At 41.4% G+C, this 24,219-nt stretch overlaps 1 protein-coding gene across 1 annotated transcript in view; it reads right to left on the bottom strand.

Moving 5' to 3' along the window:
- Positions 1-3,939: 3,939 nt before the first annotated feature.
- ATP8A2 (ATPase phospholipid transporting 8A2) overlaps positions 3,940-24,219 on the bottom strand; it is a 546,329-nt gene continuing 526,049 nt past the window's right edge. Inside the window, exons 36-37 of the mRNA XM_090028654.1 lie at positions 21,562-21,653; positions 3,940-12,354 (exon numbers count right to left, since the gene is read on the bottom strand). Of these exons, the coding sequence (XP_089884780.1) occupies positions 12,257-12,354; positions 21,562-21,653 (190 nt within the window). The 3' untranslated portion in view covers positions 3,940-12,256. The remainder of the gene's footprint in view (positions 12,355-21,561; positions 21,654-24,219) is intronic.

Below are 24,219 nucleotides of genomic sequence, written 5' to 3'. Positions count from 1 at the left end.
TGCACAGCTTCTACAACCAGCAGGCATGAGGGAATGCCATAACCAGCATCACATCCAACCGCTTCTGACTCCCCAGTGCCAATGACCAAGCTGGGTCATTTACAGCTGGGTCAATGGGGGAGAGCAGTCTTTGCATGAAAACTTAAGCCTCTGGGGCCATACTGAAACACTTTACCCAATCAGCCACCACACACTGGTGTGGAGACCATTGGCCCTTGGAAATCTGGAAGAGCCTCATTGCATTAAAATCTGTAACAAAATTGGAAGAGAAAGAAAGAGGGTTAGGGGAGACAATATATGGCTAGGAAAGAAATCCCTGGAAAGATGCTGTAGGGGAGTAAGACTCAGGAGTAATGCCATTGCAGTAAGAGGGATTGGGTTTCTGAAATCTTCTTGCTTGACAATTCAAAGGTGGACTTCTCTATGCTACGTTTCTCAATGTTCCCCTTCGAGATCTGCACTTATCTGAGGGTTTAGCTACTTTTTTGATTCCATTTTGGTCTGGTATGAGGCATTGAGAAATGCCAGCAACAGACACAGCAGCTGCTCCAGCAAATATTTGGCTCTGGGACATGGATATTAGATGCTTTGACAGACTTGCATGAGGAAGTGTTAGAGGCATGAAGACCTTCAAGATGGACAGGGGCTCAATCAAAATAGACCTAAGAAGGGATTTAAATAGGGATTCCATTTTTAGCTTTAAAAATTATTTAGTTTTTAAATTAGTGCCTTTGTGAGATATAGCAGTACCAGGAAAGCAATTTGCTAAGCATCAAATTCTACAGCACTCTTGTTCAAGTTTGACTCGCCGTATTATTAACAGTAACTATTGAAATTGCATCCAGTTGTGTGCTAAACACTTTCTATACATACAGTAAAAGAAAGGACTAGGTCCCTGTCTCAGAGAGCTTACAATATTATCAGACAAAATGCAGACATGGGGAAAAACCAGGCATGTCCAAAAAAAGCAAATGAATGAATGAGGAAACTGTATGCATTATTTTTTATGTGCACCTAGGGTTTCTCTATAGCACGTATTTTTCCATACTTTTTATTTCTTCACAGGGGAAAGCACGTATGAAATTATGTGGCTTTCCTGGGAAGACTGTTTTAAAGGTAGTTATAAAGGGGGGAAAAAGGAAGGGGCATGTATCCTTTTATTGTTCTTTATAAAGAAGCCCAGAAAGATTTTTGTTTTAAAAAACCTGTTTTTATTTTACACTAAAAAAAAATGTATCTGGTATCACCTATCCCAGGAGACTTAGTGGTGACTAGACCAATAATTAAATTATGACATCACAAGAGACATGTAACTGAAAGCTGAGTAGTTCAGAAGGGGAGAGATTTTTAGTTAGGGTGTTCAAAAATCGTAGGTGTGTTTTTGTTAACATCAATTTAACCCTAGCATCTAACAGCATGTGGAATAATGGATGTCTTTGTTGAAGATTAAACACCCCCAGCCTTCAAGAAACTCACAATATACTGTCTCTGAGTACTCCAAGTAATCTTCCAATAAAATCTGGAGGGTTTATTTTTACTGCAAATTTAACTTGCAGTATAACTTGAATACTGCCACTTAGTCAGCTCTTATCCACACACAAATTTCCTTACCTCAAATGAGGCAAGGCTTTTGAATCAAATTGGACAGCCCATCAGGGATCACAGGCTGCAGTTAGAATTAACACAGCTGATCTATTGGTAACAACATCTCTGATTAGGAATGCATGCTAGTTCTGCTCAAGGGCTGTTAGTTGTCCAGTGCCTTCCCATGGATCCTCCTGAGAGTTCAGGAGGGATCGACAAGGTCTCTCAGTTCACTGCAAAAGTACTCAGAGTTGGGCAGCCCACTGCAGGGCACAGAGCTCTAGGATTTCCTTCCTTAAGCCTGTGGGTCTCTTTACATTTCTGGCAGTACTTTGTACTAGGTTTAAATCTCACACAGGGTGCGTCTATACAAACATATTAATTTAACATAACCTCCAACACTTATAACACTGGAATTTCCTGTCCTGGGTACCGCATTTACATGCATGCCCAGGACCACAGCACATTAAGCCAGGTCAAAGCAGCCTGCCAGCTTGGGGTTACTCTGACTGGGCTCAGTGTGCTGCAGAGGGGTTGGCTAGGGCATGAGAGTGCTCCAGTGTAGGGCTAGCTTGCCAGCAGCTACCACACTGAAGCACCCTTGTGCCCCAGCCAGCCAGGTCAGTATCTACATTTTCACTGCTACGGAATAAAAAACTCTGCAGGAGGATAGTACTTGTAGCAGCTAGTAAAGCAACCAAAACTCTGGCTTGCATCCATAGATGCTTCTCAAGCAAATCCCGGGACATCATTCTCCCCTTGTACTCGGCCTTAGTGAGGCCGCAGCTGGAGTACTGCGTCCAGTTTTGGGCTCCACAATTCAAAAAGGATGTGGAGAAGCTTGAGAGAGTCCAGAGAAGAGCCATGCACATGATCAGAGGTCAGGAAAACAGACTTTACGGTGACAGGCTGAGATCTATGAGGCTCATTAGCCTGGAAAAGCACAGGCTCAGGGGTGACCTGATGGCCACCTATAAGTTTGTCAGGGGTGGCCACCAGTATCTGGGATGATGAGGTCGAATGGTTATAAACTACTACAAGACCGCTTCAGGCTGCACAAAAGAAATAATTTCTTTACTGTCCGAGCCCCCAAGGTCTGGAACAGCCTGCCATCGGAGGTGGTTCAAATACCTACATTGAACACCTTCAAGAGTACATTGGATGCTTATCTTGCTGGGATCCTATGACCCCTGCTGACTTCCTGTCCTTTGGGCAGGGGGCTGGATTCGATGATCTTCTGAGGTCCCTTCCAGCCCTAATGTCTATGAAATCTATGAAATATTTACAAGTACTACCCTGCTGTGCAATTTATTTGTTTATTCCAGCAAAATAGCCCTGCGTGTGTAGACGCCAAGACATTTACTGCAGAGCTAATCAGTCTGCTGTGCAGTAAACATCTCATGTAAATGCGCTCAGAGAGAGATAAACTTTGGACCCCGGTTTTGAAGGTACTGGCCTGAGCTAGCATTCTTGGCTGAGGCTCTGGGTTAGAACCTGAGCGCCACTTTAATTTGGGCTGGAACTGTTCAGTTTGAAGTGAGGATCCAGGTGCCAATAATTCAGTCTATCAAAGCAGTACAGATGTAGCATTAATACCACATATGAATAAGTATATACCAACGTGGACACAGGAGCTGTCAGGTACTATTTCATTGTGTGGCTCTCTCTACTCGAGCTAAGCTACCTAGAGAGAAGTTGCTCAGATCTGGATGACTGGAGCTAACTGCAGTGAAGATCTTGCTAGGAAAGGCCAGACTTTGGTAAAGTAAAAACAAACTGAAAAAAAACAGCCACTAAATTCATTGAGAGAACGTCCCTGGCGTTCTTTGCACAACAAGCAACAAGAAAAGGCCAATGTTTAAGAAATTCTTTGAAAATCCACCTGTGAGAAGGGACCAGAGGCTGTTTTAGGGTTTAATTTACCCCCTACTGCTGCATATCCATTATTTCTATTTCTCCATGTGACTATGCATATACTGGAAAGACAAAAGTCATTAGGAAATCACGTGTGTAATTCTATAAGAAAAGATCACGGCTTCACCTAGTTTGTAAAAAAGGCAGGTTTCCTCAGTGTTTTTCAGAAGCTATCTGAACCCTAGGCATGGAGTGTAAGAAATCCAGTGCTATTCTTATTTGAATATAGCAAATTTAACTCAGGGGTCTGATCCAGTTCCCTCTGAAATGAGCAAGAGCTTTGTCACTACCATTAGTAAGATCAGGCCCATAAAACTTACCCAGTGAGCAAGTAATGAAGAAAATATACCACACAATCGCAGGCTAAAACTTGAATGCATTTAACACAGAATCTCTTTGCTGTAACACTGAACTTGGGGAAATCAAAATAACCCTCTGATCTAGTTTCATAAAAGGTTTATTGGAAATATTTGTGTGCATACATACACCAGTCAACAAGATTGTTCAAAGCTACAAAATCTGCCAAGTTTTCCAAACCTTCTAAAAATACCAGTAAATGACCTTCATTTGCATTCACTCTGGGAGGGAAACAAACTCCACCGGAATGCGATGCTGTATTTAAACTACCAGAGGACATTAATAGAACGTGAAAATGGTAACACTTCTAGAGGAGAAACCCACATACCACCATAGCTCCTGCTGCTCTGCTGGGAGCCAATTAAACATTCCCCCACAGCACTGCTCCACTCTGCATATCCAGATTAAAAACTCCCATCTGAAACAATATTTAAGCAATTTGAGCACAGATATGACAGACAAGTGGGCACATGACTTGGCTCACTGATGAAAAAAGGTGCTGTTAAAGAGTCTGTCACTCAAACAGCTGACTATTTGACCTCCAGGAACAATGGGCTACATTTAGGTTGTAGAGAGACAGGATATGTTTTCAAACAGAGCAGAATATTCCAACACATATACACACACCCTGTATAAATCTCATGAGGTCCAACTGCTAATTGCTTTATTTGTCTGAAGTCTCAATTTAGGAGTGAAGAGGACAACTTTTCCAATCTATGAGCTGCTAATGCTGAAATCAGTAAGTGCCTGCATCCATTTCCTGAATGGAGAAATGGACCAAGAGGTAAATTGAAGCCTACACAACATCTGTTTAATTCTGTGTTTTCTAAGAAACTCTACAGATGTTTCAGAATCAAATCATTTATGCCAAAATTACATCTGGAACATCTCTGTGAAACCACCCAGCTAGGTAGTCAGGATTTAAACAATCACATCCTATTTTAATGTTGGCTTTTTTCCTTTTCCCTTCCCAGTTGGAAGTTTGCCGATGCCTTGACTAAACAGGGGGTGGCCATTTATCTAGTATATTAGCCTATGTTCCATAACTGGGCTTTCATTTGGTTGTCCACAGTTGAGTCTGCCCCTGTCAGCAGGGGAGGGTACATTGCCGTTTTCCTATTTTAATGTTAGTTATGTTGTTTTTTCTCCAATCAAATCCACTTTTACTAGAGAGAACAGTGGTGTCAGGCAAATGTATCCTTTTCCTACAGCTAAGCCTCCAACAAGCCTAAATGTTTCAGGCAGTGCACAGGTGAGCTGCATGTGACCCTCCTGAAGGATGTCTTCACAGTAATGTTAACTTGGGTGACCAGGTTTGAGCCCCAGGGTTGGCTTAGATTAGATGTAAATGGCTGGAATGCAAAGGCACAGCATGACCACTGGACTGCATGTACACAGGTGTTGCACTCATGCAAGTAAGGCTGTCAGATTTCTGGGAGTGTATATTGTGTTCTTAGTGCTGGAAATAGCAGACCTGCTCAGTGATTCTTTCCCAGTGAATCATGAACTTGTCCTATTGTCTGAGGGCTTGGAAAAAAAAACTGTGGGAAGATTTGGAAGGACCATCAGCACTCAGGTGGGTTCACTTGCGTCCACAAGGCAAAGTGTAATTATCAGCCCAACTGCCAGCAGTGCCTGTACTTCAGGATGGGCCAACTAGCCAGTTCAAAAGCACTGGTGTATTCAAGTACATGTGCTGTGTCAGTGGAAATGAGCTAGAAGAGGGGCACCACCTGGGTAAGAGCCCACATTAGTGCTTCAAGGAAGACATGGCCTTGTTTCTGCTATGGGCTACTTCAACAGTTCTCATCCTTTTTGCTGCGAAACAGAGGCCAGTAAATTATTATTTGCCTTTTATATCCCAGAGAACAGTAGAATTGTGGTCCAAGAAGGGAAAAAGGAATGATTTGATGTGTAGGGGAGGTAGGGAAAGAGGTAGGATACCGGTGGGTAGATGGGGGCTACTGGAACAGGAAAAGTGCTGGCTGGGAGGCTGGCTTGAGTATGTCAGTGGTGGTGAGCAGTGATACCTTTTTGTATTCCCAACCTGCACAGTACTCAGTGCTGTTCTTCAAGGGACAGTAAAACTGACTCCATAGCCTCTAGAGCAGCTGTCTGCCCTTCCCAGGGGTAAGAACTATTGGATGAGGTAGGGGAAAGAGAAGATGGAGAGACACGCCATGGAAACTTTTTGGAGACAGGAAGGGAAGGACTCTCCTCCCTTGTCCTTTTCTCACTCCTGACAACTGCCAATTTCCTTCTTCTTCCCAGTCACTTGGATACAACTTACTGGCACCTCCAGACAGCCTGTCCAAGAGCACAATGAGATAGATTGCCTCGCCCAAGATTCAAGAACCTGGGGGCCATATTTGAGAGTTACACATGCTTCCAGGCAGGTTAAGGGCTTCACCAATCCTGCTAGTGGTTCTGTACATGGAAAGAGTTATTCTCATCTCCCGTCTGGATTTTTAAATATTGATTGCATGTCTCTCCTATGCTCGGGGACTGAACTGGCTGGTGTCTGTCAGTGTTATGGCCCCTCTAGGATAAAACAGTGCTGCTGACTAACTGTCAGCAGAGAATTTCCTTAAGCTCTCACAGTAAAGGGCCTAAACTTTTAATCAGGAGGCTATGAGATCTCTCCCTGCTGTAGCTATGAATTTCCAAGACTAAGTATAGACAGTTTAAAAGCCAAGGATGAATTGATTCAATCTTAGCAGGTTAGTCTAAACTGCAGGTTAGTCTAAATTGCATAGATTGAACCAATATGCAAGTGAACAGATATTCACTTATGATTCTGGAAATGTAGCCACATTCCTGTAGTGGCCCAGGCCAGAAGCCAAGGGGTGCTAGAGCATGCCTCTCTACTTGGCTAGGGGAGACAGGTTGGGCCAAGGCTAACCTGCCCACCCTGCAAGGGGTTTACAGAGAAGATGTAAAGCATCCTTGGAAGCTGGGGAACTCTGAGGTACCTTGAATTTGGAAGGGATCTAGGACAGAAGTTCAAGAAACCAACTTAACCTAAATCAGATCAGTCTGATACTACATCCATCCAGGTTTATCTTAAACCAGTTTTAGCCATTTTGAAGGCAGTTTGTGTGTACTGAACTTCTGTCGTATTATGGATTTGAACCAGTTTCTGATCACTTATACCAGTTTATGTGTAACTTCTGTCCCTAGCCCAAGTGCTCAACACAAGCAGTATTGCAACAACCGTGAATCTACTAAAACGCCATGAAATAGGTAAACTGGGCTTAGAGGCAGGATTTGAACTTCTACATACCCTAGCTGCTTAAGTAAAGTTCTTGCCTGTTTAAGGGACCACGTGAGGAACAGCTAGTAGGTAAAGATGTAATTTGGCCAAGCACTAAGCTTGTTAGCCCTGATCCAACAAAAGAGCTCCAGTACATGCTGAACTTTAACCATATACCCACTGAATCCAGCTTAGTTTGAATCCTTAGTGCCTCCCCTATATACTAGGTGGAATTAGTTGTATCCTAAAGGATCCTCATGTATTCTGGAAATACCTCCTGAAGAGCCTCAAGGAATTAGAATCGGCATCTTCAGATAGGACACTCTAGCTCCAGGAAGGACCAAGACTTGCAGTTCTTGGGCCCAAGACCACAGAGTTTTGAAGTAGCTGTAATCTAATAAGAGCTCACTACATAGCACAACTACTTGTCCTTCTCAACTCCTTACTACCACCTACTTTCAAATTTGGGGCCTGGACTCTTGTACAGATAGCTGTTGAGAAAAAGTGAAGGAATCAAGTGCTGAAAAACAGAACCTTTTTGTCCTTGCAGTCATTTGGCAAGTACGTGACCCTTACCCTGGCTCTGCCCCATTTTTCTCATCATCTGATTTTGGCTCTTACACTGTACACAGTAATTCTTGCTAGTTATGGATGGGGCAACACCCAGATTGGAACTGGCAATCCCTCTTTATTTGCACAGGCATTGCTCTTGCAAACCACTTTGTGTCCTTGCGGGAATATTTTAATGGACATGAGGAGATGAAGGGCTCATTACACATGCACTGACTAAGTTTTAAAATACTGCTCCAGGATGTTGACCTTGCATAATAATTCAAAACTAGGCTAAAGCATACTCTGTCTCAAAACTAGGAGAGAACTGCACAGGGTCCCTTGCCTGTAGTGCCCATTTAGGCATCACCAATTCAAGTCCCTGGGCATTAGGTATAGAAACAGGAGTACATTCTCCAGAGTTTAAAAATGAAATTAAAAGATAATATACTGTATACCAGCACGGCGTATAAAGTCATAGCTGCTTGGAAACTATACAACAGAACATCACTAATTACTGTTGATGACTTGGGAAATTCAATACAATTTGTGAGACACTATTACTATTGATGAAATCTCTTATGTCCCATTTCAGCCTTGGGCTGGTCCTCTACGAGCAAAGATTGTGATGCACTCTATGTACTGTTCACTTATTTTGTTCACCTTTGTTTAGCGTTCTTTATGGATCATCATTGATAGTTTCTTAGCAAACATGCTGGAGCACATGCTATAAAAATAGCATAACATCAGGACACTTCACTGCAGCATCTGCAATTAACGGTTGGCTAAGAGGTGGCAAGAGACTGTGCATTTCTGGCATGGATAAAAAGTGTGTGGTCTAGTGAAAAACAGATTAGTGAAGCTTGACTGTTATCTTAATTTATAGCCCATATCATTCACGTTAACTCCACACACATTTTTAGATACATTAGCAAGTTAGTTTGCCTTAGATACTTTTATTGGTTATTCACCATTTCTCCTTGACAAGTTATTGCTGACTTCCCATGCTAGCTCCCTACAGCAAGACCTGAAGTCCTATCAAGGAAAAGAAAATGTCAACAGACTTCTCAGCACTGCTCAGCTCAAACCCCAGTTCACTGTTTTTAATGTGTTACTAGACATTTGTTAAAGAAACAGCAGGTTCCAATCACCCATTCTAGTATATTATATTGACCCAAAGGGGCAAATCACGTGTGCTTTTAACAGTAGATAATAGGCATATCAGCTGTTCCCCAAAACCTTCCAGAAACCTGGCAGACTGGTCAACTGTAAGAGCTGCTGAAGATCCCCTTTTCTGATGCACACTGAAGTGTTAATCCAGACTGTCAAACAGAAATCTGTAGTTTATTCTGCTCCAATACCCTGTCTAGTTGACAACATTTTCACAGTGTGGTTTGAAACGTTGCTCCTGCTGGCACATGTATTTCAGTAAATGGACGAGGAATTTTCTTTGTACAGAGCTGCTGTCCTTCTCTGTTTACTAATACATGCTGGAATACACCTAATCGTTCACAAAAACAAGAAACAAGAGCAGCATATCACGATAGATTCATGCTTGTAATGACTCCAAAGAACAAGAAGAATGCGAGGTCTTGACCTGGGTGGGTTTGACAGGATTAACCCAAAACCAGATTAAGGTCCTACAGTGCTGATAAAGTTTGACCTGCCAGTCCCCACGTCACATACTGTATAGCTGTGTGACAAGCCCCATGTGTAATTTCCATTGAGTTGACGTCCAGCACATGCATCTCAGTTCAATTTGCCATTCACTTTGAGGAGGGTTTGTGTGACATGCACTGACCTCAATTTAGAGCTAGGTCAAAATGATCCAGTCTGTAGTCTGTACTAGTAAAATAAATCACGCTGGTGACAGCTGCTTCTCCTCAACATCTCTCATTTGGCTGCACTAAACTTTGTTGCACTAAGCAAATAACTATAGACTATAGACACTGGCTTACTCTCCTCCCTTCACTGCACGTGTTAAACTTGCCTTATTGTTTAATAGTGTTTAATGTACTTTCTAATATGCTTTAAAAACCCCCTCTAAAACTACTTAGATATCAATGTTTGGAATGCAGTTTAGATTACAAAGGCTGAACTGATCTCATTTTTGTCCCTGTAGGAAGTTAATTTTACTTAGTGGTGTGAGAAAAGGAAGAAACGGTTGTTCAAGCACAGACTTACCTCATCTATTTCTTAAGCAGGCCTGGTTTCCAAATAAAAGAAAATGTTTAAAGTGTTAGATCAACACAAAAAGAGCCTAATACTCTGGAGATCAGGTTTTGTCTTTTGTTTGTTTATTCTTTCCCCCTAGTTTTCTCTCCTTTATGCCTAATCCCTCTCCCAGACACATACACATAAACTCAATCTCTCTCTCTCTCTCACACACACACACACACTTGGCCCCTTGACATTCATGCCTGTGGCAAATTACTTGCAAGTTTTTCTTTTTGCATAATTCTCTCATTAGCATTGCAACCGAAGGGGTGATGACTTTTCCTTCCAACTCCAACCTAATCCAAGAAATATTCTGCCTGGTGCTGTAGGATCAGAACACTTGTTGCTTAAGACAGAGGGAACTCCAAACCTTCAAGAAGGCACCAGGAATGGTACTGTTGTACTTCAGAGTTGGAGAGCACTTAAGACCCTTCGGAAAGGCTAAACCAGCGTGCAAAGCTCATGCCTTTGTTTTATTTGACAAGCATATATATTCATATTTGAATTGCTTTTTGAGATATTAAATCAATAAAAAGTTCTACGTGATGGTCAATAGGGCAAAAACAGTGTTGACTTTTTAAATGCACACATATAGTATACACAAACTGAGAAACCTGGCGAAGCACAAGCTGCACAGCAATATTTACTTTTTACTCTTCAAAAACGTGGTTTGGCAATTAAAATGAGCAGACCCTGTCTAGAAGACAGTGTTTGCTTTCTAAAAGCTCTATTCAGCTCTAATTTATGCCCCACTTTTTCAGATTTTTGCATAATTCCAACATATGCGGTAGCAGGCCTGCCCCATTCAGAAAGTGAGTCAGTAAAACCAATGTTTCTTCCAACGTACAAGATTCAAAATGTATTTTAGGAAACCCAGTGAATATGAAAATGGATCAGATCTCAGGAAGGGATCATCCCACTTGACTAACCAAACAGCAGGTCTTCTCTTCAGCACAATGTCTAGTGATATTGTCATGTGAAAATTCTAGATAACGCTGACTTGTGATACCATCTTTCACCCTGTACAAAACACAATGCCATGGAGTCAGATGTGCAAACAGAAAAAATGATCTTGGACAATGTCTCCAAAGCACTAAGCAGACACATACTTCTCCAGCATCAGTAAGTCATTGCTTGTTTGAGTTTCTAAGACAATTCAACAGTTTTCAGGGAGAAGCAAGGGCATTTCTTGTTCTGTTGTTTTCATTGGGAGTTTTACTCTCTCTTGCCATGGAGGAATCTGTAATGCTTACTGATCTCTTGTACACCAGTTACTTCTTGCAAAGAAATTACCCACATCTTGGTATATGGAAAACCCAAATGTACTCGTCTCATCTTTCCTGAGTTTACACTGGCTCCAACAGCATAAGACATAAAGGCACCAGCTCTTCAGCTGTCAGAAGGAGAATATGAGAATTGGCATGGGGAGACAATCTCCTATGAATCTCAAGTTCCTCTGCACTCACTGCTAGAGTTTGCCTCCTTGGGACAGAGCAACATGGAAGATATGCTGAGCATTTCAATGAGCTGTTCTGTTATACCCTTAAGCAGGAAAAAACCTATGGCCAAATCTGAAGTACAACCTGCAACATGGTTGGGAAGGGGTTCTATATTTTTGAGGTTCTCTGTGCAGAATTCCATGCAATCAACACACCTACCCTGCCATGCAATCTGAGGGAGAGTTATAAATACTGCCCTTGGGAGGAGGTATTTTAAAAAAGCTGATTGAGCCCTAACCTATCCTGTAAAAGGATGCAAAATATTTTATATAGGTCATTGCCATATTGTGATACTCTGTTATTAATAAGTAGACAAAATAAGCATCGTTAGCTTTACCAACATATAGTGTTACATACAGTGGTGTTTCAGTACAATGAATGTTTATGCCAAATTTGTCCATTAAAAATTCCAATTGAATCAAGTAAACAGTCACCATTAGTGAGTAAGGTTTGCATGCAGCTGTGTGCACTTCATCTGTGTGTAACCAAACAGGAAATCTCAGTACCCCAATTCCAATTAAGCAAAGGCCAATTTCTCATGGAACATAAATTCTCTACTTTTCTCCCAGAACAATTTATACTGACATTTTAAATAGTGGTAAAACATAATGTTTTTAATTTCACACCTCACGTAGCACAGTCAAATGCTTCATAACAATAAACAAAAATTAGGCAGAGCATTGAGATTGAATCCAAACAATGATTTCCCCACAATGTGTGCTCAAGGTTTGCTGGGGAATACATAAACTTGTTGGCTAAGGCCACAGAAATGATTTTTCCGGTGTTTTGGCTGCTGCTGCCAACCTTAGTCAAGGATGTGTTAACAGTGGATGCGCTGATCCGAATCTCATTATTCCCACCACCAATCAGGAAAAGACTCATGTTATTCTATTCCATCTCTCTTTTTAGTTGTGTCATAGGATCGAACAACTTGCGACTGGGAAACAACTCCATGTTCTTCTTGAGAAAATGCATATCCATCTGAGAAAACAGAGAACAAAAATGCATGGAATCAGTTAAGGGCTCCAATCTCTTTTTTAATCAATTAGACATTATCAAGATTACCCTACTGAGACTGCAATTTAATTAGATATTTGTGATTTCTCCCCCTCATTCCAGAGCATGGATTAAGCTATTAATGTAATGCATGAAAGGCAATTTGCCACTAGGTTTTTTGTCTTCCTCTCTCTCCAGAACAGCAAACTTGAACCACTTAGTAACATTCTTTATGGGAAAACCTAACTAATAAATGACACGATGAATAGGATGCTAGGTTCATTTCCAGATTAGATTCTTTGCTAAAGATTCCCCAAACATTCAATTCAATTAATACAAATTTACTTTCTTGCTTGAATTTCCCACAATCTGAAAAATTAAGACTTTGTCAGATGCTAAATCTGAGAGTAGGTGGTGAGTAAAAGACTCCTGGGTGCTATAGGTAGAGGTGATGACCACTAGAAGATGGCAATCAACAGAAAAATTAGAGCAGATCATGATTAGAAGTCTTTGGAAACCACACCCAGTACATTAGTAGTCATCCGAAACATCTAAGAATGAATTAAAATTGAATTTATACATAGACTTCCATAGTCTAGCAAATCCCATAGAGAAATGCTAATTCTCTCAGCCAAGTGACTATTATATCCCAAGCAGAGCAAGCTTTCATATTCTGGGGGAGTTTCCTTGATGCTTACGTATATTCTTTTGTTTAGCACAGAATGGACTTTCTACGGAGTCCTCAAAGATGATAAATTATCTGATTTTTCTGAAACTTAACTTCTATGGATAAAGACATTCTGGGCTCTGGCAATATGGAGAGAATGCAAAGTTTTTGGTATAAAAAAATGAAAAGCCAAATGACTATTGTGAAATTTTGAGTTATTTTTAAAGCAGTCTTGTCCCTGTGGAAAATTATGGAGGGGGACCTGCAGCACAGAGCAGCAGTCTCTTGTGGGAAATGGGCAGAGGTGATGGCAACTGAATCTACTGTATAACACAGCCAGGTACAACATGCAGAGTTGAGTGTACCCAATAGCCACATTCAGGCTCTGTGCCGGGTCTCGTAGACATGTTTCCTTTTGCCTGAAAGAATTTGAGAGCTAAAGAATGAGACCCAACTGAGTAGAACGCAAGCATCCATGAGTTGGCCCTGAAACAGCATCTCCAGGGGTCTGAAATCCCAGTTCCAAACTCAGCCTGAAAGATTAGGAAATGGAGCAGGAGTTTGAAATACTGTAATATGACCAGGAAGCTGATAAACACTTGGACTTGTGAACTGTCCTGTTAGCTTTTTCAGAGACCCTGCTACCTCTAAGGGAGTTCTGTTCCTAATCCAAGCTATGGAGGCCATTTGGATGGAACAGTACAGGATGGCCCTTGTGACAAAATTCTGCTTCCTGTGGATATTCTTGTTGAGGTAGAATAGATATAGTCTGCTTGTGATGGACAAAAAGTTCCTTCCATTATGAAGACCCTAAAGAGCATAATCCATAGGTCTCTGAAGAATTTTTTGGCTTTGTGCATCAATGTGACTTGCTTCAAAGCAGGGGACAGTAGTAGAGTTTGGGTAAGAGGAAGGAAAGCTCATCCCCCAAACAAACATTTTTAAGAGGCTCATCTCATAAGGGTTGGGACTCAAGGCTCCAAGACCTCCTTATCTCTTTAGCTTAGTAGTTATCAACCTTTTTAGACTCAAGGTACCCTTTGGAAAATACCAGCTCTCAGCTTTCACTCATTTTTTCAGCATGGAAGAAAAATAGAGCAAAGAACTCAGAAAGAGTGCAACATGACAGAATGTTTCTGACACTACGGATTCCTGTTTGAAATCTCTCTGCTTATCTTGTGAATCATGTGTAGATGTTTGCATCCTAACAGCACTAATATTGCATGGCACCCTTAAAAGGATCTTGCATCCTGGTTCAGTATCACTGCTTGGGTACTAGGTATTTGCGTATGACCTGCCTTATATAGGGGTCTAAACCACTCACCCGGTAGGGTTCAGGCTGCAGTCACCACTAATGGGAGATTTCTGGCATCTCTATCATCTAGGACTCTATTATCCTTTCCATTTTGGAGGAACCTTGACAAATTGCCATCAATAAAGCAACAGTGGGCGTGTCTACACAAGACACTATGGCACAGTCATTACTGCACATTTATTTAGTACTTGCATTAGCAAGTATTGCACATTTATTTAGTACTTACTAATGCAAGTACTAAATAAATATGCAGTAATTGGAGTTACTGCACAGTAGCGCTGATGAATGTATTTTAGGTGATACTACTGCACTGTAGTCTAATAATACTGTATAGTAGAGTATTAACATGGTCTGTGCTGTGATGTGCTTCTGCACAGTATTTTTCTACTACTGTGCAGTCAGGCTCTTATGTAGAATTGCTCTAGCAAATAAAACAGAAGCGGGAAAATCCTAGCAGTGGTGTGCGCAGAACACTCCCATGCTGCAGAGGGAGGAGAAACTGCTGGAAATTGATAATCCAGGATTTTATTTTATTTGAAATTTCCTATTAGTGGAATTCTGGGATCCGGTGCAACTCAGATCAGATATAACATGACTCACTCAAAACCATGCTTTATGTAACTTATTTAAAAAACAACTACATACTGAGGGAAAGAAGCCAGGCTTCACAAAGCCTTTGTTAGGAAAACATATCTTCTGGTACTCTGGGAGGTTGTTAATCAAAGGAAATATTGATTACACACAGTTTACAGCATGCTTATATTTAAAATAACAAGAACATGGGAAGATTGTCTCTCTTGTTGTACTTGATTTGACATGGCAGCAGTGAGAGATACATGTTTAAACTGTTTCATGCCAGGTAGGTGCTAGGGGATTACACTTCATCTTCCCTTGGGAACCCCTTTATTATATTAAAAGAACTAAGGTAAGAAGACAGACATCACAAGGTCGTTAATCAACACAGATTTCTCATTGGCATGTCAGTCAATAGGAGTTGTATGTGCAGACTACGAGAATGCTGTAGAATAGATTAATAGAAAAGTAGAGCTGGAAAGGACCTCAGGAGGTCATCTAGTCCAGCTCTCTGCTCAAGGCTGAATCATCCTTATCTAAACCATCCTAGACAAGTGTTTGTCTACCTGTTCATAAAACCTTTGCAAACAACCCACTTGCACAACCACCAGGCACAATGCCCAGAACATCAACAAAAATCCTAACTGGCCATAGGTACAGTAGGAAGATCAGGGCACTGTCAATGCCCTGTCAAGGACAGGAACTAGCATAAAATATGCTCAAGGACTGAAGGAAGAAATGAATGTCTGAGGAAGGCAAAACCCCTACAATCCATGCCAATCTGACTGTGGGGCAAAATTCCTTCCTGAACCCAAACATGGCAGTCATTCTGACACTAAGCAGAGGAGCAACACCTTCTACCCAGGAACTCTTGTGTTTAAGTCCTAGCTGGAGTTATGGTCTCTGGTATGGTTGATGCAAGCACATTCTCTCAACACTTACCACCTAATTTTACTTTCATTACTCAGTACGAAATGCTAGTTCCACATTATGGAGTTCTGTAATCAACAGGTTCAAGCTATTCAGGCAGCTGGTTATGCCTTGCAGAATCTGAATGTGATTAAATGCCTGATTCTTCTGGAACTGCTTAGGGATACTAGATATTTCCACTATTTTCAGGCACCACCCAAAACAATGCAGGTTTCCACGTACTCCTTATAATGGGACCTTTCGAGAGTTTGAACTTTTCTCCAACTCTGGCTTTTAAAACTACACCTATCATTTAGTACTAGGAACAAGGAACTCTTTGTTCAGACATTCTGCAGCACTTCAAGCAGAGAGTGTTTCTTTGGAATTTTCTGAGCAAAATCTAGTCACTACTGTGGCAGACGTAAGAACTACCACCCTCTGCTTGTGAGCCTTTCAAGTATTTGAGACTTTAAGTAAGAGGGACTTTTAAATATCTGATGGCTTGGTTCATTTGCTAGGGAGAGGGTTCGCATTCTAATCAAATATAAGGTTTCAAGGATCCTGGATATTATCAGTCAGCCTATTACATTTTAGAAGCATCTTGTTTGTTAGCTTTGATATTCTGCTATTAGCAGATCAAAATCTAGTCTCCCATTAGGTTTCTAGTTTAACAGTGTCTTTTTCAGTGCACTCAACCAATTAGTTTGTCCTATACAATGCTGGATTAGAGAAGCAAAGCCCTGTAACTCAGCATTTGAGACCCACACCTGCAAGGAGCAACATGTTAGCAAACAAGTCCACTTCAGAGTTCCTTGTAGAATGAGGGCCTGAGGAAGCCCAGAGTGACCTGTTTATTCCAGGAAATCCATTAAAGGAACAACTTGGTGCAGCATCACCTATTTAAGGGATTTACTTTAGAGACCATCTTTCCGTGCACTCAACAGCTAAGTTCAGATCAGTTGGGATGCATGAGCTAATGGCTCACAGATCTGTTTGGCCACAGGCTGGGGGAAGAGTGGTTCTCAGTGGAAGTCCCTCAACCCCACAGCTTGCTTCTACCTGTGTCCACCCATTGCTCAACATAGCTCAGGGAACATTGCAAAGCCTCTTTCTAATATGTTATGATTATGTATATGCAAAACATTATGTAATGATATAACCTAAATTATGATGCTGCTGCAGTGATGTTTGTTTTAGAAAATAAACACACTTAAAGTGACTGTTTAATGATTTTCTATTTTATGTGAAAGCTGTAGTTTAGAGAATAAAATATCAGTAATTACTGAGGTACCTGACAAGATAAAATATTAAAAGCAAAATATACTTAGTATAGCTTTATTGAGATACAGGTCTGTCACCCATCTCAGGTTGAAAAGTTTGGTTAGGTAAACCTCCCAAGAAAAAAAGCTGAGGAAGTGTGTCAGTATCATGCTCATTTACTTATAGCTAGTGCAATGTGTGTTTTTTTTTCTTATCTGTCTTTTTAATGGATATTCTTTACTCAACTTCTTGATTTGGCTACACTTGGAAAACGAGCAGTGTCGTTTGAAAGCATGTTAACTAGCACACTTTAATGAGTCCCTCTAAAAACACAACTTAATGTGCTGGACCTAACAAATAAAATGGATGCCAATTATGACACGTGGCCAAGCCACTGTCCTGCCAGAAACTAAACTCATCCCATTCAGGAAGTAAGGGACTGGACATAACATCATCGGCTAACTTAATCATCCTACTAGCGGTCCTTTTCTTTTTAAATTATTTTTAAAAGTTCACTATAGATCTTTATGTGAAATTAATAATATTTGTTTAAAAAAAAAAATCACTAAATTTGGTTAAAAATGTGGAAGCCTTGATACCTGATGAAAGGAGGTAACAGGCTTAAAAAAAGATAATGAGTAGTAACCTGATTGTTTTTCAAATCAAAATGTACCAAAAAGAAAGCGATAGGAAGGCAGTGCCTTTAGGACAGAATATATGGTAGAATTAGGGCCATCAGCATGAACACATTATTCTTATTTATTATCTTCCAACTCTTACACTGTGAAACCAGGGAGAGATGACAGGTGCTATTTCTCTGTTGATTAATAAGGTGTGAAATGCACTCTTCTTGTTAAGACTTACTCTTTGCTGTTACCTTATGCTGTCAAAGGAACAGAGGATTTCCTTTGCCAGCGTAGGAAATGTGGACCAGGGTCTGTAATCCTTATTCAGGCCCAGTTCCTCTTGATTTCAGTGGGAGTTCTGCTGGAGAAAACCTAAAGGAGAGTGGGACTTAGCCCTATTTTTAAGTATGTGCAAGGTCAAATCACAGCCAACTGCTGACAGGAGGCAGGAAAGAGGTGTTTTGAATGGTGAGAACTAATGTGGTGGAGAGATCAGATGGCATAATCCCCAGGTCTCCAAGGGTGGAGGGGAAAACAGTTCACTGGATTCTCTGAGCATGTGTGGAGCACCACCTTCATAACACTAGTCCCAAATGTTACAGGGAATGTGAGGAGCTGTGGGTCCCTGGTATGGGGGGGAATGGCTTAGTGTTGAGGAATAGAGGAGAGCTGCTTTTTTGTACCCACTGAGTCCCACAAGAAGGACGTTGCTGGGTAACTGGACAAGATGGGACTGCTTGGCACTAGCATTCAAGTGACAAGGTGGTGGTGTTATCACGGAGTCAGCTGAGAGTCAGAGGAGACAGGAGACAGTGTGTGTAGAGGCTCAGGAGATAGCTCCATTATCAACAGATTCCTTTGGGCCCAGGAGTTTTAAGAAACAAACTGCTCCTTCAAAGGACAACCCCCCCAACTCCAGGGAATGACGTGGAAGAACCTTGTGGCCTTCCCTGTTCAGCACATTCCATCGACAGGGCGATCTGACCTTTAATTAGAAGGAACTGATGCTTTTTCCAATTGCTGGGGGTTTTCAGAGTAGATGGGAATGGGAAATCCATTTGTAGATGTTATGGTGAGATCACTGGCACTGATTTCACACAGGTGTCAGACAGGAACTGCACCAGATCCTAGAGGCTAGTGATGTAATTACCCTCTACTCATTTCCATTGAAATGCATTGTATTGCAGCAGTGTTCAGCATATGGGCTTGACAAAAGCATAAAACTTTCCCTACTACAAGTCTCAAGTCAGTGAAATCCTAACTGGTATTTGCATCAAAAGTTCAGTGGAAAACCTTTGTTCATTTTCATAAATCTTTCCCAAAGTCACGTCGGGCAGAAAGGAATGTGGTGACTCTTGACAATACAGATTCTGGTTCAAACTACTGAACTTTTCTAGAATTTCTTCCAATAAGCCCAATTAATCAACACACAATCAAGGCCAGAGACCAAGAAAACTGGTCATCGGGGTCTGAAATTCCTAAGTGTCCTTCCCTTGCCCTTAGGAACTATTAGGAGTAGCTCAGAAATCACTGCTGGTGTGTGCATTATTCTAGTACTTACGTCCTTCTAATATGCCTTAGAATCAAAGTGTGTTTTGATGCAATCTTAGAGCAAAGAATTTTTTACTTTTTTGTCAAAAGAATAAATAAGATACAACACTGATTTGGGGGGTTACTTTACAGCTTCTGTGGGGAGACTACCTGTTTTCTCTCTTCAAATTAAAGGGCACTAGACTTGTTATTTCTGTCACCAAACTTTGTTATTTTAAATACAAGCATCACAGCCCTAGCTGAAGTCACACGGTCGAGGTTTAGAAGAGGCTGCAACCTTAGGGTGGGAATTAGAAGCCCAGTGAAATCACATAAATAGCTCTAGACTAAAAATACTGAGTGCAAGGAACGTGTGATTTAAGCTATCTGCCTACCATGACAAAGCTACTGCCCTATTCATCAACTGCTACCTTTGAAGATTTGAGGTATTTAGCCAACATTTGTACAATTTAAAACTGTGAAAATAGCACATATGGTCCCTGGATTTCACATGGCCCTAGACAGAGTAGCTGGACAACATTTGGAAACAATGTTTGACAATGGATGACAAGTTTTAGGGACTCATGGATCTGCCACAAAAATCACTTTTAGTTTTAACAACTTCACCATGAAAATTTATGCTCATGTGAAAAACAGGAGTATGATCGTGATTTGTTCTGACTGGACAGACTCATTTAATACTTAATCATAGGTATTTAAAGGGAGTTGCTTAAGCAAATTAAAGTTTTAGTATCTAAAGCAAATTAAAGTTTATTTTGATATCTATTTCTTCTTTCCCAAAGCTTATCAACATATTCCTAACATGGCGATGTATTCTATGAAGTATAAACACATAGATCAGGTCTGACAGGGAAGGCACAGGCACCACTTCATTGTGTGGTGGGCATGGCAGTAGATTTGCCTCAGATACGGAAAAAAAAATACAGTTTAACATGCTCATTCTGCCAAAACCCTCCTCTGAAAATGCTACCAAAAGTGGTTTATCTGAAAAGGAGAGACGAAAGCAGCACCCCTTTTTCCTCCAAACAAATAGGTGTTTCCTGGAAGGATCACAGAGTCCAAATGGCTGGAGAGAAGGGAGAAAAAGACTTGTCCTTTCTCAGGCCATGTCACTGAAGGCTCAAGGTTGCTCAAGCCCTTAAAATCAGTATATACTGCTGCCGCCGTGGAGGAGACAGAGCACAGTGGATCTGCAGATTATCTTGCCCTGTCCTGCATCCTTTTTGAGTGCAGGGATACTGCATGCGACTCTCAAATACTTTCTCCATTTCTGTAGAAAACCCACCCCAGCTCTACATAACAAGGTCCTGCTGAGCTGGTGTGGTTCTGCTGAAGAAAAGAGTGCAGAGGACAAATGAGATCTGTCCCCATCAAACTTGCTGAAATTTTAAAGTGAACAATCTCACCCTCAAAACTCACCTCACAATAGAAGGCTGATAGGGAGTAAAATGCGAAGTGCTTTGCCCTACAAGTTAAGGGGACTATGTCCATTAATAAAATGACCATGTTCGTGGTCAATAATTTACCCATGAAGGATATTCCACTTTACCACTAGCAAATCCAATATTTTCCCATGGCTGTCTGGGGGGATCTGACTTAAGGAGTTCCTTTTAAAGTTGTGGAAGCCATGATGGAAATCCAAATGTGTCAGATGGAAGTGCCAAAGACACAGAACCCTACGTTACATGTCCCTATGTGAAGTAGTCTAAACTGATGACCTCAGAAGCTGAGAGAGAGGTTGGTTCTCTTTTCTGGAAGGAGCAGGCAGGGTTAGGGTTGTGCCCATTACTTCCCCAAAAGACATCAAGCATATGAGCAAGGCAGCTGTTCAGACCATGGGCTGCTTTGTAAAAAGCATGTAGAAACTTTCCTAAACAATGTTGCAGGGATACTGCTGTATTTTTAAAACTGCTGTTGGACAAGTATTTGTATATTTGGGAAGAAGTAGTTACTATCTAAAACAAGGATCTCTTACAGCATTATTATCTTGCAGAGTGTTTAACTGTATAAGAACTTCAGAATACTGGGATTTCAAATTTATGGAATTTGTGTATTGGGATTTTGTCGTTTGGGCCAGGTTGATTGGGTCCTAGGGAATTATCTGTATTCAAGCTTTACTAGCCTGGGGCCAAATACTCTAATTCCACTTCCAAATGTATGTCTCTTGGTTGGCAGCTCAGCCTCTGTACAGGATTATCTCTACCTACAATTTAATTATAAAATAATCATCTTCCTCTTCACTCACCTGGGACCGATGGCTGAGGAATACACATCTATAACCTGGTACTTACGTGATACGCCTTGCTGGACAGAATGAGCACGGAAGAGACTTGGAGGAGTCTTCCTGCCAAGCCTTTTTAATAAGTGATCACGTTCATTTACGCTGGAATAAAAAATTAAACACAATGAGTCTCTGGGTAATTTCACTACATCTCAGTGTGCTTAGCAATTACCTTGGCTTTGTTTTTATTAAAAAAGTTGTAGTATGAAAAAAAAATCTTTATCCTTCTTTATTTTAGGTATCATCAGGAGTGTTCTACAACAATAGGACTCCTTCTTTTTAAGGCATGTTTGGATAAATTTACATTTATTCTGTATGGATGGTCCAATATAACTATTACATTACTGTGGCATCTGGATGCCTGATATCTTGCTTCTTGACATAACTATACTGGACCTGGATCCCATGTTAGCTGAAGTGTGCTATAAAAACTTCCTTTGTATTACATGCACAATTCTTGGCACTCAAAAACTGCCTTAGAGAGAAGGAGCAATGTGTTTTTACTTAGTGGAGGTTAAAAGGCATCTCTCACACCTGCAGAATGGCCAGAAAAAAACAAAGATGACACCCACCAGAATTTTTCTCAAAAACATTATTCACTCCCCTCCCCCCCACCAGAAAATACAAATTTTGCCCAGTTTCTGGTTAAAAAACAAACACCACAAAAAGGAAGAAATAGTCTTTGGTTTATCCAGTTTGATTTCTAGTCCTTTAAGGATCTGAATTTTTCTTTAAAAAAGAAACTGGATTTTTATAAAGCAAAAATCACAAAAGGAAAAGAAACAAATATACCAACCCAGAGAGACAAAGAAGTTAGGACAGCTTCAATGCATAAGTATAAACCTTATGTGGTCATAATCTAAACTGGCTATTTGTAGTAAACTACTGTATGTTGCTCACAGAATAAAACAAGGATATTAACCTTGCTTCCCTAATCTAGCAGAGAATTTAAGTAAATGCATAATGCTGAAGGAGTAGTCCTGTAGATTTCAAGGGGACTACTAAGTGCAGGGCTGCTCAACTTTTGGGCAGCTATGGGCTGCATGCCCCCTGGGCCAGGGATCCACAGGTTGTGTGCCACCTGGGCTGCAGACCTCTGCAGCCCCTACACTGTGTGGGCAACATAGGCAACCTGTTTCCTCTCCCCCACTCTCCCCAAGAAGTGCAAACAGCCCAGCTTTCCTTACTCAGGTATGCAGCACCCTCCCGCTGCCTGCATGCAGGAGGGTGCTGGGTGGCGATGGAGGGAGGGGGATGGGGATGGAACAGGAAGCAGAAACTGGAGGAGGGAGAGGGAGTCTGGAGACCTCTGCTGATGTAGCATCAGAAGCAATGGGGAGAGTGGCAGCCCGCCAGGTTTTGCACATAACCACCCCAATACGGTTTCACTGCTTCCACTGGGCATGCGAGTATGTGTGGAGCAGGTGGCCAGACCTCAGAAGGGGGCAGCATGTTTTCCCCCAGGTCTCCCTTGTACCATACAGACATGCCCTCTGAATTTTAACTATGCATGTGCTTACTAGTGCCCTGCTTAATGAACAAACTATGCTTCAGAGTATGTAAAACGTTTGTTGTGAAATACAAATTATATTACAATTTATAGTCGTTCCCAACAACGGTCATCTTATTGTTTCCTCTCATAACTGTAAGTCACGAGTTCCTTCTGAATTATACCGGTGCTACTAAACAAAAGATCAGGCTAATTTTTGTCAGCCACTAGCTTGGTCTCCATTTTGGGCTGACCATTTCAGAATTTGGGGTCCACCTCTGCACATACCTCTTCTTTCTCCCCACCACTGTAGCTCCACTGACTTAAGCCCCACTGATATACAGCAGTGACAGACCACATACACTAATGAATGGGGGGGTTCTCTCCAGAGTGAGGACCAGAGTATCGTTCTTTGACTATAACTATGATTTCACGTATATGTGGTGTGTGAAATTTAAACCCTGGGGAGCACTGCAGCTGCTGTAGTCAAGCCTACTGCAATTTTAACAGACAGCTCCCTTCCCACAGAAACATTTACCTAATTTAAAAAAGGAAAAGGCTGTCAGAATTTCTGAAATGACTGTAATGTACAATACACCTATGTGGGCTTTTAGTCCACCTAGAATTTCATTAGATTCAGATCCAGGGTCAAATATCCTGTGCAGTGTACTGACTAATAGGGGGAAGCACAGAAGAAAGAGGGAGGAAGACTTCCCCTCAAATTACTTTGTGGCCCCTGTGCCAGCCAACTGAAGCAGGGGTGAGACAACCAACAGATCCTTAGTTATAGCTCTACAATGCAAACAGGGTTCCTAGCGCCTTACGTAAGCTCTCACACTCCTTTATTCTGCAAAGTGGAAGTTACATTACATTATAAGGCTGTCCCCCACATACACAGAAGCAGGAAAAAGTCTTGAAAACAGAGACGACCAGAGTCAGAATCCTGCTCCTAAATTCCATTCCTACTTCTTGAATGTGCAGGGACTGGGAATACCAGGGGCAAGTAAGGCATGTATCTCCATCTGTGGTAGTTCTTTCATGAGCAGAGGAGTTGGTTACCTCCAGCCTTTTTTCTAACAAAATGAAAGTTCCAGCACTGTGAGGCTTGACAGGGAGGAGACGAACAGGAAAATCTGATTACAGGTGAAATTCTTGGAGCTTTAGAATATCCTGGGTATT

This window comes from Crocodylus siamensis, chromosome 1 (genome assembly GCF_052110815.1).
Source record: "Crocodylus siamensis isolate JL-2025a chromosome 1, ASM5211081v1, whole genome shotgun sequence".
Classification (NCBI taxonomy): domain Eukaryota; kingdom Metazoa; phylum Chordata; order Crocodylia; family Crocodylidae; genus Crocodylus; species Crocodylus siamensis.
Note: the sequence above shows the minus strand (reverse complement) of the source record. Positions and strands in the feature narration are given on the sequence as shown.